The sequence below is a fragment of the Lycorma delicatula genome, chromosome 6 (assembly GCF_047948215.1).
Source record: "Lycorma delicatula isolate Av1 chromosome 6, ASM4794821v1, whole genome shotgun sequence".
NCBI lineage: Eukaryota > Metazoa > Arthropoda > Insecta > Hemiptera > Fulgoridae > Lycorma > Lycorma delicatula.
Window position 1 is genome coordinate 1,230,001 of NC_134460.1, and position 15,062 is coordinate 1,245,062.

The following is a 15,062-nucleotide window of genomic DNA, read 5'->3' on the forward strand; positions in this document are numbered from 1 at the left end:
ATTACAATAAATTGATATTTTTTATAAATTGAAAGGTTATTTATGAGTGAAAGATTGTTTAACACATTACCACAATTAACCGACAACAACGAGTAGTATTTAAACAAATTGTGATGAAAAAATCAGTGTTGCCAACTTGTTTTCCGTAGGTCTAAAATTATTGTAACTACTAGACACATCTTTTTTTTAAAATTTTCATGATTTTGCAACAATATTATTATAAAGAAGTGATTTTTTTCATTCAAATAAATATAGTCATCCAACCTTTCATGGATGTTGGCAGCCAAACTCTACATGAATGCCTTAATAACAGTAGAATACACGAGGTGGTTTCACAAAATTTCTAATCGCAATAGATTCTAACTTAAACTATCATTAACGAGATGAAAATTTTGTTATTTTAAATCGGCTTCCAGAGTTTTCATTATTCAGATAATTTCAAAACTGAGCGTAAATCTTTGCCATTAATCTGCATGACATCAATTACAAGAGCAAGCAGTAAGATAAAGAACGATAATGGAAATTTTTATGTAAAGAATGATTAAGTCTGCACGACTTAAAAATAGATATTTTGTACAGTAGCTATATATACTAAGGTACATATGCCTCTCTCTTTTCCTGTTTAGCCTCCGGTAACTACAGTTTAGATAATACTTCAGAGGATGACATGTATGAGTGTAGTCTTGTACTTTCTCAGTTCGACCATTTCTGAGATGTGTGGTTAATTGAAACCCAACCACCAAAGAACACCGGTATCCACGATCTAGTATTCAAATCCATGTAAAAATAACTGGCTTTACTAGGACTTGAACGCTGTAACTCTCGACTTCTAAATCAGCTGATTAGGGAAGACGCGTTAACCACTAGACCAACCCATTGGGTTTACTAGACACATCTATTTCCTTTTTTGTAACATTTTCTTCTAAGTTTTCGTCGGTTTTGTTGTTAATAAGAGTCGACATGTTTAAAATTTTATTTCTTTTCTGTTGACATTATTTACATCAATCTTCTTATAATTAAATTCTTTACAATTTACGTTTTAAAAATGTACGATTTATCGCCAATTTAACAACGTTATTGTACGTCAACGTAAAAAAATGTGTGTTTTGACCATATTTTTGGTGTTTTACATGGAATATCTTAGAAACTAAGAGAGATACAGTTCTGGGACCTATTTTTTTCGAAAACCATAAGAAATAATTGAATTTGCCCCTTAATTGACCTTCTCAGAATTTCAGAAAGCCTTAATTTACTCAGAGTAACTGAAACTCGGGTGAAATCTTTCACCTTGTAAATCGCTAACGTAGCGTTTTTTTCGGATTTATGTTTATATTAATTTTTTTCTTATTTTTAGCCTCTAGAATGAGTTGTCAAAGTATTGTCCTATCCATCTGAATCATCCTGTATATACATACAAATACAAAATAAATGTAATAAACAAAATTAAAATTACTTGAGTCGGTTGAGAGACAGCTTTTTCGACACTTTTCACCAATAATGGTATTAGTTCTAATCCTTGATGTAAAGTGTTTCCGTGTAAACAAGATGACATACATTCTATATAAGCTGTACGCACACTAGCAGTAGAAGTTTTTAAACCGATGCCTTTCTGTTAAAAGAAACAAAATTTATTATAAATCTGTTAACAAAAGAATATAAGTACATACGCAAACATTTAAACTAAGCAGGCAAAGAAGTAATTATAAATTTCTTTTTTTTTTCTAAAAAGTATTTCGAATATGGTTTTACAATTACAATTTTTTAATTACTTTAATATTCTAACTTTCTTTAGAAAATTTCTACGACTTAATTCTAATAAATTTCATTAAATAAGAAGAAATATTTTTTCACAATTTTATAAGCGCCAGAACTACTGAAGTTCTTAGATGTAGTTTTTATTATAACCTCTCTTGGAATTACCATGTAGGAAACCAACTGGTTCGCTCTGCTCAGTTATTCGTAAATCTTACATTCAATAAATTTCTTCTTTTTTTGTCTTCAGTCATTTGACTGGTTTGATGCAGCTATCCAAGATTCCCTATCTAGTGCTAGTCATTTCATTTCAGTATACCCTCTACATCCTACATCCCTAACAATTTGTTTTACATATTCCAAACGTGGCCTGCCTACACAATTTTTTCCTTCTACCTGTCCTTCCAATATTAAAGCGACTATTCCAGGATGCCTTAGTATGTGGCCTATAAGTCTGTCTCTTCTTTTAACTATATTTTTCCAAATGCTTCTTTCTTTCTACATCTATTTGCCGCAATACCTCTTCATTTGTCACTTTATCCACCCATCTGATTTTTAACATTCTCCTATAGCACCGCATTTCAAAAGCTTCTAATCTTTTCTTCTCAGATACTCCGATCGTCCAAGTTTCACTTCCATATAAAGCGACACTCCAGACATACACTTTCAAAAATCTTTTCCTGACCTTTAACTTAATTTTTGATGTAAACAAATTATATTTCTGACTGAAGGCTCGTTTCGCTTGTGCTATTCGGCATTTTATATCGCTCCTGCTTCATCCATCATTAGTAATTCTACTTCCCAAATAACAAAATTCTTCTACCTCCATAATCTTTTCTCCTCCTATTTTCACATTCAGTGGTCCATCTTTGTTATTTCTACTACATTTCATTATTTTCATTTTGTTTCTGTTTATTTTCATGCAGTGGTTCTTGCGTAGGAATTCAATTATGTCGTTCATTGTTTCTTCTAAATCCTTTTTACTCTCGGCTAGAATTACTATATCATCAGCAAATCGTAGCATCTTTATCTTTTCACCTTGTACTGTTACTCCGAATCTAAATTGTTCTTTAACATCATTAACTGCTAGTTCCATGTAAAGATTAAAAAGTAATTGGGATAAGGAACATCCTTGTCGGACTCCCTTTCTCATTACGGCTTCTTTCTTATGTTCTTCAATTATTACTGTTGCTGTTTGGTTCCTGTACATGTTAGCAATTGTTCTTCTATATCTGTATTTGAACCCTAATTTTTTTAAAATGGTGAACATTTTATTTCAGTCTATGTTATCAAATGCCTTTTCTAGGTCTATAAATGCCTTGTATGTCTGTTTGTTTTTCTTTAATCTTCCTTCTAATATTAATCTGAGACCTAAAATTGCTTCCCTTGTCCCTATACTTTTCCTGAAACCAAATCGGTCTTCTCCTAACACTTCTTTCACTCTCCTCTCAATTCTTCTGTATAGAATTCTAGAGAAGATTTTTGATGCATGACTAGTTAAACTAATTGTTCTGTATTCTTCACATTTATCTGCCCCTGCTTTCTTTGGTATCATGACTATAACACTATTTGAAATCTGACGGAAATTCCCCTTTTTCATAAATATTACACACCAGTTTGTATAATCTATCAATCGCTTCCTGACCTGCACTGCGCAGTAATTCTACTACAGGTATTCCGTCTATTCCAAGAGCCTTTCTGCCATTTAAATCTTTTAATGCTCTTTTAAATTCAGATCTCAGTATTGTTTCTCCCATTTCATCCTCTTCAACTTCCTTCTTTCTTATGTTCTTCAATTATTACTGTTGATGTAAATGTTAGCAATTTGAACCCTAATTTTTTTTTTATTTTTCTTAAATGTTAACTGCATTGTACTAAACAAAACTTATAAGTTAAGATTATAAACGAATGCTATATATGAAAACAGTAGGAATAAATGAGAACAGGACCTGCAGGCAATACGTCTTTATAGATTTACATTAAAATGTAAGTTTTAAAGAACTGATAGCAGTTTTATTTATTTTCTTACAAAGTAATAATGAAATGCACTTTCAAAGATTTTAAAAGAAAATTAAGACACTCGTAATTATTATACAAGAAATAAATCATCATTTAAGTAATCATCTTAAGACTAAATCTTACGGTAAAAGTTTGCCGCATGACAATACAACGATAAACAGAAAATATATTCAAATTGCTAAGGCTTATTTTTTAATTAAAAATGATAAATTTCTCTTAAAAAATGTATTTCCTTTTCAAATATTAAGAACTTACATTAAGAACTTGTGAAAAAGTAAGTTTTAGTTTCACATTTGAATCGATTTAATTTTTCACTATTTATACTTAGTTAACACTAGTTTATATCACTACTTCTATCTATTAATTTTAAATCGAATAAGTTTAAAAGAAAAAAATAATAAAAAAAAAACAACTATGTTTTTTACCGTCAACCAGTTGAGAACTTTTGGAGGAACTTGTATCGTAAATTTTGAACACCAAATAGAAAACATTTCCAATGCTTGAATAAGAGTCTTTTCATGCACTGAAACACATTACAATAAACGTACTTAATAAAATTAAAATATTAATTTTTAACGACTACAAAACTACAAAAAATTTCATTATAGAATAGTACACAAAAAATGTCATCGATCATTTTCCTTTACCAAATAGTTAACGCATGTCTAGTAATCAAAAAAAAAAAAAAAAAAGCTTGTGGATCTGTTATCTACCACGTCCAGTTATTATTTCAACACTTATTTTCTTATCTTTTAATTCAAATTTTTTCCTGCTTGTTTAGAATTCAAAATTGTCTGAAGTACTACCCAAATTTTAAATGTAATTTAAGAAAGGGAAATTTAGGTGGAATAAAAAAATGTATTTGTTACTTACAAAAGAGATTTAATAAAAAGCTATTACTTACATAATTGTTAAAGAATATGCTCAAAATGCCCACCCCTTGCGGTTATACATGCACGGACTCTTTTCAGCATATTAGCAGAAACCTTTTTAAGAGTCGCATTGGAAATATTCGTGATTAAGTCTGTAATATTGACTTGACTAAGTTCGTCAATAGTGTGAGGATTGTTTTAGAAGGCCTCGGACTTAATATAGCCCCACAAAAGTAGTCAGGAGATATGAGGTCTAGGGACCTGGAAGTCATAAGCCCTGGGTTATTATTCGATCATCAAAGAACTCTTGCATAAAATCCACGGTTTCTCGAAACGTGTGGCATGTAGCGCCGTTTTGCTGAAACCGGCAATACCGTTCTTGAGGTTCCAGGAGGGACATACATTGGCGAACAATATTCCCGTATATGCCACCATTTACACCAGAGGTTCCCAAACTTATTTTTCTCATAGACCGCTTTGAAAATTTTGCTGGTTCCGGTGGACCCCGTGTAGGTAAGTACTTACTACTTTTTCCGACACTGGCAAACGCTAACATCTATTCGCTTTACTTTTCTTTTCGAAATTCCAGAAACAAATGAGTAACGTTTATCCTTGGCAATCGTATTTATATTAGTGAAGAATCAAACAAGTTCATCCAAGATTGCTAGCTCACACCACAAGTCGTATTTCGTCCCTTTGCATGTCTGAACAACCGTTGCGGACGGCGGCACTTTGCAAGTCTTGACAAGTTCATTGTACTGAATATGCAAGTTTTTACAAGTAACAGTCGCTGAGCTTCTTAAAACATTATCTGCCTACATTGATACGCAAAGTCAAGCACACATTTTGGTTCTTAACTATCGAAACCAAATGAATTTTCATGGACCCTGTTTACGAATTGTGAACCTCCATTTTTTTGTCACGCCAACGTAGACCCCGTCGAGTCTCGTATGGACCCCTAGGGGTCCACCTGGACCACTTTGGGAATCAATGATTTACACTCTGTTCGAAGAATATGGGTCCGACTATACGATGACGAGATATCGTACACCACACACCAATTTTTTCAGGATGCAAAGATTTGTCTTGTAAAGCGTTAGGATTTTAAATCGTCCAAATTCGACAGTTTTGACTGTTCACATAACCGACAAGATGGATCCAAGCTTCATCACTAAAGAACTCTGTGTTTAAAAATTCAATTTCGCTATCATTTACGAGAGACCTAAACCAACGGCGATATTGCAATCACTTGTTTAAATCTGGAGGCTGAAGCTCTTAGACTAATCGTACGGTATACGGATAAAATTTCCATTTTTTAAGCAGCTTTCTGAACACTCGAATATGACAAACCGACTTGCGTGGAAAGTTTTCGTAAACTTTTCCGTAGAGAACTGAGCAATCTTGTTTTCACATTCTCTAAAACATCATCTGTCAAGCGAGTTGGTCAACCACTACGTTTTCTGTCGCAAACACTACTACCTGTCCCTCGATATCGGTTTGCTCGCCTAGAAATTGACATTTTTTGTGGTGGAGGAACACAGACAAATTTAATTTGAAATGATTCTTTTATACTTGTGTATGATTTCGTAGCAAAATATTTTTCAAGAATGAAAACTCGTTCTATGGTAAAAGACATTCTGTTCGTAACACGACCTGAAACGGCACAAAAGTTTACACAGGTAAAGGAGAATCAACTCACACTGCCGTATCTATACCGGTTGAATAGCGCTACCGACTTCGTGTCACAAAACAAAATTTCCCTTTCTTAGAAAAAAAATTACCAGACATTAACAATTAGGTAACAGGACTAAAAAATCACCCTGTAGTAAAACATCATGGTAAAACAATTTTTTTCATAGTGTTTTAACGATTAGTATTAAATTAAAAATTTCATACAAACCTTCAGTTTCAAGAACTTTAATGAAATGTTCGGCAGCAGATAACGCCAATGATTGCACACTATTACCAGTAACTCCATTAAAACTTAGATTACCAGCTCCCTAAAAAGAAAAAATTCTCATTATTTTAAAGTAACAAAATACAAAACTTTTAACAATTACAAGCCACTTATCGCAATAGATTTCAATAAATAAAAAATTAAACTCTTTGTTGGGTAAAGTTAACAAAAAACACAGCTCGTATGGTCCATCTTTGTTATTTCTACTACATTTCATTACTATTGTTTTGTTCTTGTTTATTTTCATGCATAGGACTTCATCTATGCCGTTCATTGTTTCTTCTAAATCCTTTTTACTCTCTGCTAGATTTACTATATCATCGGCAAATCGTAGCATGTTTATCTTTACACCTTATACTGTTACCTCGAATCTAAATTGTTCTTTAACATCATTAACTGCTAGTTCCATGTAAAGATTAAAAAGTAATGGGGATAGGGAACATCCTTGTCATTCTTATTATGGCTTCTTTCTTATGTTTTTCAGTTATTACTGTTGCTGTTTGGTTCCTGTAAATGTTAGCAATTGTTCTTATATCTCTGTATTTGAACCCTAATTTTTTTTAAATGCTGAACATTTTATTCCAGTCTACGTTATGAAATGCCTTTTCTAGGTCTATAAATGCCAGGTATGTCGGTTTGTTTTTCTTTATTCTTCCTTCTACTATTAATCTGAGGCCTAAAATTGCTTCCCTTGTCCCTATACTTTTCCTGAAACCAAATTTGTCTTCTCCTAACACTTCCTCCACTCTCCTCTCAATTCTTCTGTATAGAATTCTAGTTAAGATTTTTGATGCATGACTAGTTAAACTAATTTTTCTGTATTCTTCACATTTATCTGCTCCTGCTTTCTTTAGTATCATGACTACAACACTTTTTTTGAAGTCTGACGGAAATTCCCCTTTTTCATAAATATTACACACCAGTTTGTATAATCTATCAATCGCTTCGTCACTGCACTGCGCAGTAATTTTACAGGTATTCCGTCTATTCCAGGATCCTTTCTGGAATACAAGCCGATTGAAATGAAGGAGACATGTTCACTCTATTCATAAACAAAGTCGTATATTTTTACAACATTACTTTCAAAGAAGGCAACTGATTACTGCATCTTGTTCTCATGTGTTTAAGAAAGTCTGGGACGTATAATGTAAATCAGGCAAATTAATTTATCCCGTTTATCGAAAGATGTTAGAAGTTATACGTCCTAAAAAAAAAAACTGTGACGTTCATTCAATTCTATTATAATTAAATTAAGCGTATAAAAGTTACATTGTCAGTCTTCAAGAATTTATTAATTGCGGATCCACTTCATTTTATGGACAAAAAAAAAACGGTCTCTGCAATTTCTCTCTCTATTAGCCTCTAGAACCACCGTAAAGTGGATGAACCACTTCAGAGGATGATATGTATGAATGTGAATGAAGTATAGTCTTGTACATTTTCAGTTTGACCGCTCCTGAGTTGTGCGGTTAATTGGAAACCTGACCAACAAAAAACATCGGTATCCACAGTCCAGTATTCAAATTCGTATAAAAGTAACTGCTGCCTTTATTAGCATTTGAACCTGAATACTCTCGACTTCAAACACGGCTGATTTGCAATGACAAGTTAACCTGATAGACCAGCTTGATATTCTAGTCTAGTTAGGTGGTTAAATGTTATTACCAGAGACTAAACAGAAAAAAGAAAGAAAGAGAGGTGGTTAAATGTGTTCTATTTTTGTTCTGTTGAACAATCAACCAAAAAAATCCTTTTATATCTAAATTATATTAACAACGGTTGTTAATATTGCTTATAATTGTTGGTACTTACGTATTAACACCACCGCAACTACAGCTTTATTTAAAAACAAAGTAGTCAATCGGATTTCAGTGGAAAATGGGCCGATACAGAGTTTAACATAAATGAATTAATATTTATTTTATAAATATAATTTAACCAAACTTAACCTACGCTCGCTAACCTTGACTAATTAACACCGTAATTTTTGGAGTATTTATTTAATAAATTCAGTAATTATCGCAATTTGATTATTAAAATAATAAATAATTGTAATTGTTATTAAATAAATACTCAAAAAACCATAATTTTTTGAGTATTTTTTGTTAATTAGTCAAGTGAAGTCGAGTGAAGGGAGTGAAGCGTAGGTTAAGTTTGGTTAAATTATATTTATAAAATAAATATTTACTTATGTTAAACTCTATATCGGCCCATTTTCCACCGAAATCCGATTGACTACTTTGTTTTTAAATAAAGTTGCAGCTGCGGTGGCGATAATACATAAGTACCTAATTTACTTTTTCTTATTTGCCCGTCTTTCTACATAATCTGGTTTTACAACTGAATCAGGCAAATGTAAACACTTGACAAGTCTGAAAAACAGCATCTAATTAACACTTTTTTTTAATTCATGAAAAACTTTAGTTGTCAAATAAAATAAAAAAATGAAATACTGTTCACTTATATCAGAGATATTATATAGACCAAAGAACATCCTGATGACAGTTCAAAATAAAGGCAAAGACACGATCCCGGGACAATCTTGTCTAATTATCATTGTTTATTACTATAAATGAAACTTTATACTTTGTGAAATTAAAAAAAAAAAAACTTTGCACTTCTGCAGTACGATTAAGAAGTGAACAAAGTCTTTTTTATTAGTAGACATATAATTACTTCACATAAAATACTGAACTTTTAACGGTACTTACGTATTAACACCACTGCAGCTACAGCTTTATTTAAAAACAAAGTAGTCAATCAGATTTCGGTGGATTAACATTAATTGAATTTTGGTGCTATAACATTAAGGTTATATTATTAATAAGTTGTATATATTATGCATATTTAATGTTAATTATAAGAGGTTAGCGAGCGTAGGTTATATTTAGTTAGGTTATTTTGATATACGTACGATTTGTCAGTACACGAAGTCAACATAACCTTAAAAAGCAGCTGTAGCTGCGGTGGTGTTAATACGTAAGTACCTAATTGTTATTCCTTTTTAACGTCGATAATATCTCTGTAATTAAGCTCTTTGTTGGGTAAAGTTAACAAAAAACACAGCTTGTATTTGCCAAAAGAAATTGGACTTTAATGAGAAAGAAAACAACTGAACTTATGTTAAATCATAACCTTAAAAACTAAAAAGAAATTATGAAATTAACATAACAATGATACATAAGGATATCAACTGAAATCAGTAATAATAATATTAAAATGAGATTTACAATTATATAATTAGAAAAAAAAACATCAATAAACATAGCATGACTGGAAAACTATTACGTTACTGAAATATACTGTAATATTGAAAAATTAGCAATGAACAAATGTCATTAACTTAGAACAATAAATTACAGTAAATCTTAATTGGCACTGGGCTTTCCTGATTATAAACAACAAACTTAGCATTAAATAATATAAAAATGTAATTCTAGTTTAACGTAGAAAAAGGCCAAAATAATATTATAGTACAAAAGGAGTTAATTACAATAATCCAATTGAAATAAGTAGTAATATAATAGAGTTATATTACCCAGTTATATAATAGGTATTACCAATACCCAGTCCAGAGTGAAATTCAAAGGTGAACTCTCTCAACCCTTCTACATGAAAACTGGATTGAGGCAAGGAGACGGCCTCTCACCACTCCTTTTTAACTGCGCCCTCGAATTTGTCATGAGAAAATGGTATGAAATAAATCCCAAAAATATAAAAATTGGTACTAAGAAAAACTCCATCACACTAAATTGCCTAGGATTTGCAGACCTCGCTCTTTTAGCAAATAATATTCAAGAAGCCAAAACACAAATCATGAGCCTTCAAAACCTAGCACAAAAGGTTAGGGCTTCATATCTCTTTCGAAAAAACTGAACTGATGGCCATAGATCCTCTGGTAATAGAGCACATTACAGTAAATAATCAGAAAATTAAAATAGTAAAACAATTTAAATATCTAGGGGAAATAATAACTTATAATTTAAATGAAAAAATGACATGGCAAAACAGGACAAATAAAATGATTAAATCCCAAAAATTAACTCGGTCAACATATAACAAAAAATGCCTTTCTGCTAAAACAAAACTTAAACATTATAAAACTGTAGTACAGCCAGAACTCACCTACGGAAGCGAGACCCTTTTCAAAATCACTCAGAAAAACCGAATTGAAAAAATTCTGAAAATAGAGAGGAGAATTGTCAGAACGTGTATAGATAAAAAACACCAAAAAGAAGGCCGATGGTGGATTGTGCCAAATGTGGTGGTGTATCGAGAAATAGAGCCTGTTACTGATACTATGCGGAAAAAAGAATCTCTTTCTTTGGTCATCTCATAAGGACGCCGGAAACAAGACTGTCAAGAAATATCATTGAAAAGCTTTGGTTCCAAAAGCTAGAAGTAGGATGGATCAAAGAAATTAGAGAAGATATGAAAGAATTGGGAATTTCCCTGATTGACCTACAGAATAAAACTGGAAAAATTACAAAGCTAAAAGACAAAAGCATTCGATTTAAACAAAAGACAGACAAACGACAAAATACAACGAAGTGTTTACGGATGAAGAAAAGAAAGCAAGATCTGAATGGATGAAGAAAAGAAAGCAAGATCTGAACGGATGAAGAAAAGAAAGCAAGATCTGAACGGATGAAGAAATACTGGGCAGCTTGGAAGAGTAAAATAACAGGCTTTTCTCAGAAAAGATCCAACTAAAATTGACTTAAGTGGACCCATGTTGGCCGCAAAAACATAATAATAATAAAACATTAAAAAGTAAAAAATAAATGTGGGTCTTCTGGTATTTATAAAATTAAATGGAACAATTATGAAAAGATATATAAAACAAATAGGTAATATGACCTATTTAGATTTAATTTTCATTAAATCTATCTTAAAGATAAACTTAATGAACATTTTAAATCATTTAAAAATAGAATAATAGTTTTCTCAAATGTTGCTGAAAATTTTATAATAATTTTGATTATTATTTAGTTTAAAACTATTATTTAGTTTAGAAGGTAATTTGGAAATAGTTGAAAAAATTAATACTGAAAATGAATATATATATATATATAAACGCAGATGACCTCGATCTTTTAGCAAATAATATTCAAGAAGCCAAAACACAAATCATGAGCCTTCAAAACCTAGCACAAAAGATAGGGCTTCATATCTCTTTCGAAAAAACTGAACTAATGGCCATAGATCCTCTGGTAAGCACATTACAGTAAATAATCAGAAAATTAAAATAGTAAAACAATTTAAATATCTAGGGGAAATAATAACTTATAATTTAAATGAAAAAGTGACATGGCAAAACAGGACAAATAAAATGATTAAATCCCAAAAATTAACTCGGTCAACATATAACAAAAAATGCCTTTCTGCTAAAACAAAACTTAAACATTATAAAACTGTAGTTCAGCCCCAGAAGTCACCTACGGAAGCGAGACCCTTTTCAAAATCACTCAGAAAAACCGAATTGAAAAAATTCTGAAAATAGAGAGGAGAATTGTCAGAACGTGTATCAATAAAAAACACCAAAAAGAAGGCCGATGGTGGATTGTGCCAAATGAGATGGTGTATCGAGAAATAGACCCTGTTACGGACACTATGCGGAAAAAAAGATGTTTGCTAGTTCCATGTAAAGATTAAAAAGTAACGGGAATAGGGAACATCCTTGTCGGACTCCCTTTCTTATTAGGGCTTCTTTCTTATGTTCTTCAATTATTATTGTTGCTGTTTGGTTCCTGTAAATGTTAGCAATTGTTCTTCTATCTCTGTATTTGAACCGTAATTTTTTTTAAATGCTGAACATTTTATTCCAGTCTACGTTATCGAATGCCTTTTCTAGGTCTATAAACGCCAAGTATGTCGGTTTGTTTTTTTCTAATCTTCCTTCTACTATTAATCTGAGACCTAAAATTGCTTCCCTTGTCCCTATACTTTTCCTGAAACACTCTCCTCTCAATTCTTCTGTATAGAATTTTAGTAAAGATTTTTGATGCATGACTAGTAGCAATTCACCAAATTTCTTAATGTCAACACAATTTTTTTATCAACACGGTCAACACGGTTTTATTCCTTTACAAATCAATAACATTAGGTTTCTACAGTAAATTACTGAACTCTGATCTTCTACTAAAACTGTGTTTGTGCTTTAAGAGTCAAAACAGTAAGCTGTCTTACCTTGCGTAAGTATATAACACAAATGAGAATTGCCAAATAACACTTCAATTTCCTCAAGTCTGTTTACTATTATGTTAGAATTTTACACATTAACAGAGGAAACAATAATTACAAAAATGATAGCTAAATAAAGAAATCAAATACCATACTCCCACAGTACTGTCTGCTGAAAAATAAAACTATTACGGCAAACAAAAAATTTGCAAGTCAAAAATCAAATTAAAATACGCACCGGTTTAAGCCACATTTGAACTGGCAACCTCAGGATTAGAAAGAAAACTATCGTTTTACCTCACGAGGTAAAACGATACAACACTACAATACGACACTACAGAGATAGAAGAACAATTGCTAACATTTACAGGAACAGTAATAATTGAAGAACATAAGAAAGAAGCCCTAATAAGAAAGGGAGTCCGACAAGGATGTTCCCTATCGCCGTTACTTTTTAATCTTTACATGGAACTAGCAGTTAATGATGTTAAAGAACAATTTAGATTCGGAGTAACAGTACAAGGTGAAATGATAAAGATGCTACGATTTGCTGATGATATAGTAATTCTAGCAGAGAGTAAAAAGGATTTAGAAGAAACAATGAACGGCATAATTGATTCCTACGCAAGAACTTTCGCATGAAAATAAACAAGAACAAAACAAAAGTAATGAAATATAGTAGAAATAACAAAGATGGACCACCGAATGTGAAAATAGGAGGAGAAAAGATTATGGACGTAGAAGAATTTTGTTATTTGGGAAGTAGAATTACTAAAGATAGACGAAGCAGGAGCGATATAAAATGCCGAATAGCACAAGCTAAACGAGCCTTCAGTAAGAAATATAATTTGTTTACGTCAAAAATTAATTTAAATGTCAGGAAAAGATTTTCGAAAGTATATGTTTGGAGTGTCGCTTTACATGGAAGTGAAACTTGGACGATCGGAGTATCTGAGAAGAAAAGATTAGAAGCTTTTGAAATGCGGTGCTATAGGAGAATGTTAAAAATCAGATGGGTGGATAAAGTGACAAATGAAGAGGTATTGCGGCAAATAGATGTAGAAAGAAAGAAGCATTTGGAAAAATATAGTTAAAAGAAGAGACAGACTTATAGGCCACATACTAAGGCATCCTGGAATAGTCGCTTTAGTATTGGAAAGACAGGTAGAAGGAAAAAATTGTGTAGGCAGGACACGTTTGGAATATGTAAAACAAATTGTTAGGAATGTAGGATGTAGAGGGTATACTGAAATGAAACGACTAGCACTAGATAGGGAATCTTGGAGAGCTGCATCAAACCAGTCAAATGACTGAAGACAAAAAAGCGAGCAAAACTCTGTAGGTAACCTCAACGTTACATTTATTACAGATGAAACACGGTTTTATCTGTGACGATAATTCACAAAATACACAACTGTGGTTGGCCCCGTTTAATTACATGAACAATCTTTGTACGAAGCAAAAATTGGAGTCTAGGTCAATGCAAGTAGAATGCGCATTGTAGATCCAATTTGATTTTCATAAAACAGTTAATAGTGACCACAGTTCTCATGTCTACCAAGTCACTTAATTTTTTTACAAACGTTTTTGGCAAAAAAATAATTTTGAGAGGTTTGTGACCTGTACAATCGCCTGATCTGACTCTCTGATCTGACTACTTTTTCGAGGAGGGGGGGGGGCAAAAAACAAGCAGTATATCACAACTGATTAAAACTGACAGACTAAAATCTGCAATAATAGAATATGCACGAGATGCTCCAACACATCAGAGCCGGTTAGTGTTTGAAAACAAATTGCGATGCGTCCAGTGTTGTACTGATGTTGGAGAAGATATTTTCAAAATCTTTTCTAAACTATTCCCCAGTTATTGTAATATCTGTTTCTATAAAATAACGAAATAAAAGTACTAAGTAATTAAAAAAGTTTTTTTATTACACTTCTATAATTACAGTGCATGGCAACTTTTCAAACGTACTGAATTTTACACCAATACAGGGTTATCATAAAAGAATGGTGCGGTTTCAGTAACTCATAGGAAGATTGTAGGGAAATTTCTACATGTTATATTGGTATCCCTGAAAGCCTCCAACCAGCAGTTGTAACCACAACGTTAGTTCTTTTATTGTTGTTGCGGTGAGTTTAGCGAGTTACTATGTTCTCGGATAAAGACAAAGAAAAGTGTATTTTATTGATGGCCGAATTAAAATTCGTAATTTTAGTTCAACGTGTGTTTCCCCGTGAATTCGGAAGAGATCTGCCACACAAAAGTAACATAACAC

At 32.1% G+C, this 15,062-nt stretch overlaps 1 protein-coding gene across 1 annotated transcript in view; it reads right to left on the reverse strand.

Annotated features, from left to right (window-relative positions):
• Window positions 1–15,062, reverse strand: part of LOC142326531 (stalled ribosome sensor GCN1-like) — a 202,653-nt gene that overhangs the window by 103,726 nt on the left and 83,865 nt on the right. The window contains exons 11-14 of the mRNA XM_075369108.1: window positions 9,768–9,793; window positions 6,544–6,643; window positions 4,197–4,294; window positions 1,454–1,609 (exon numbers count right to left, since the gene is read on the reverse strand). Of these exons, the coding sequence (XP_075225223.1) occupies window positions 1,454–1,609; window positions 4,197–4,294; window positions 6,544–6,643; window positions 9,768–9,793 (380 nt within the window). The remainder of the gene's footprint in view (window positions 1–1,453; window positions 1,610–4,196; window positions 4,295–6,543; window positions 6,644–9,767; window positions 9,794–15,062) is intronic.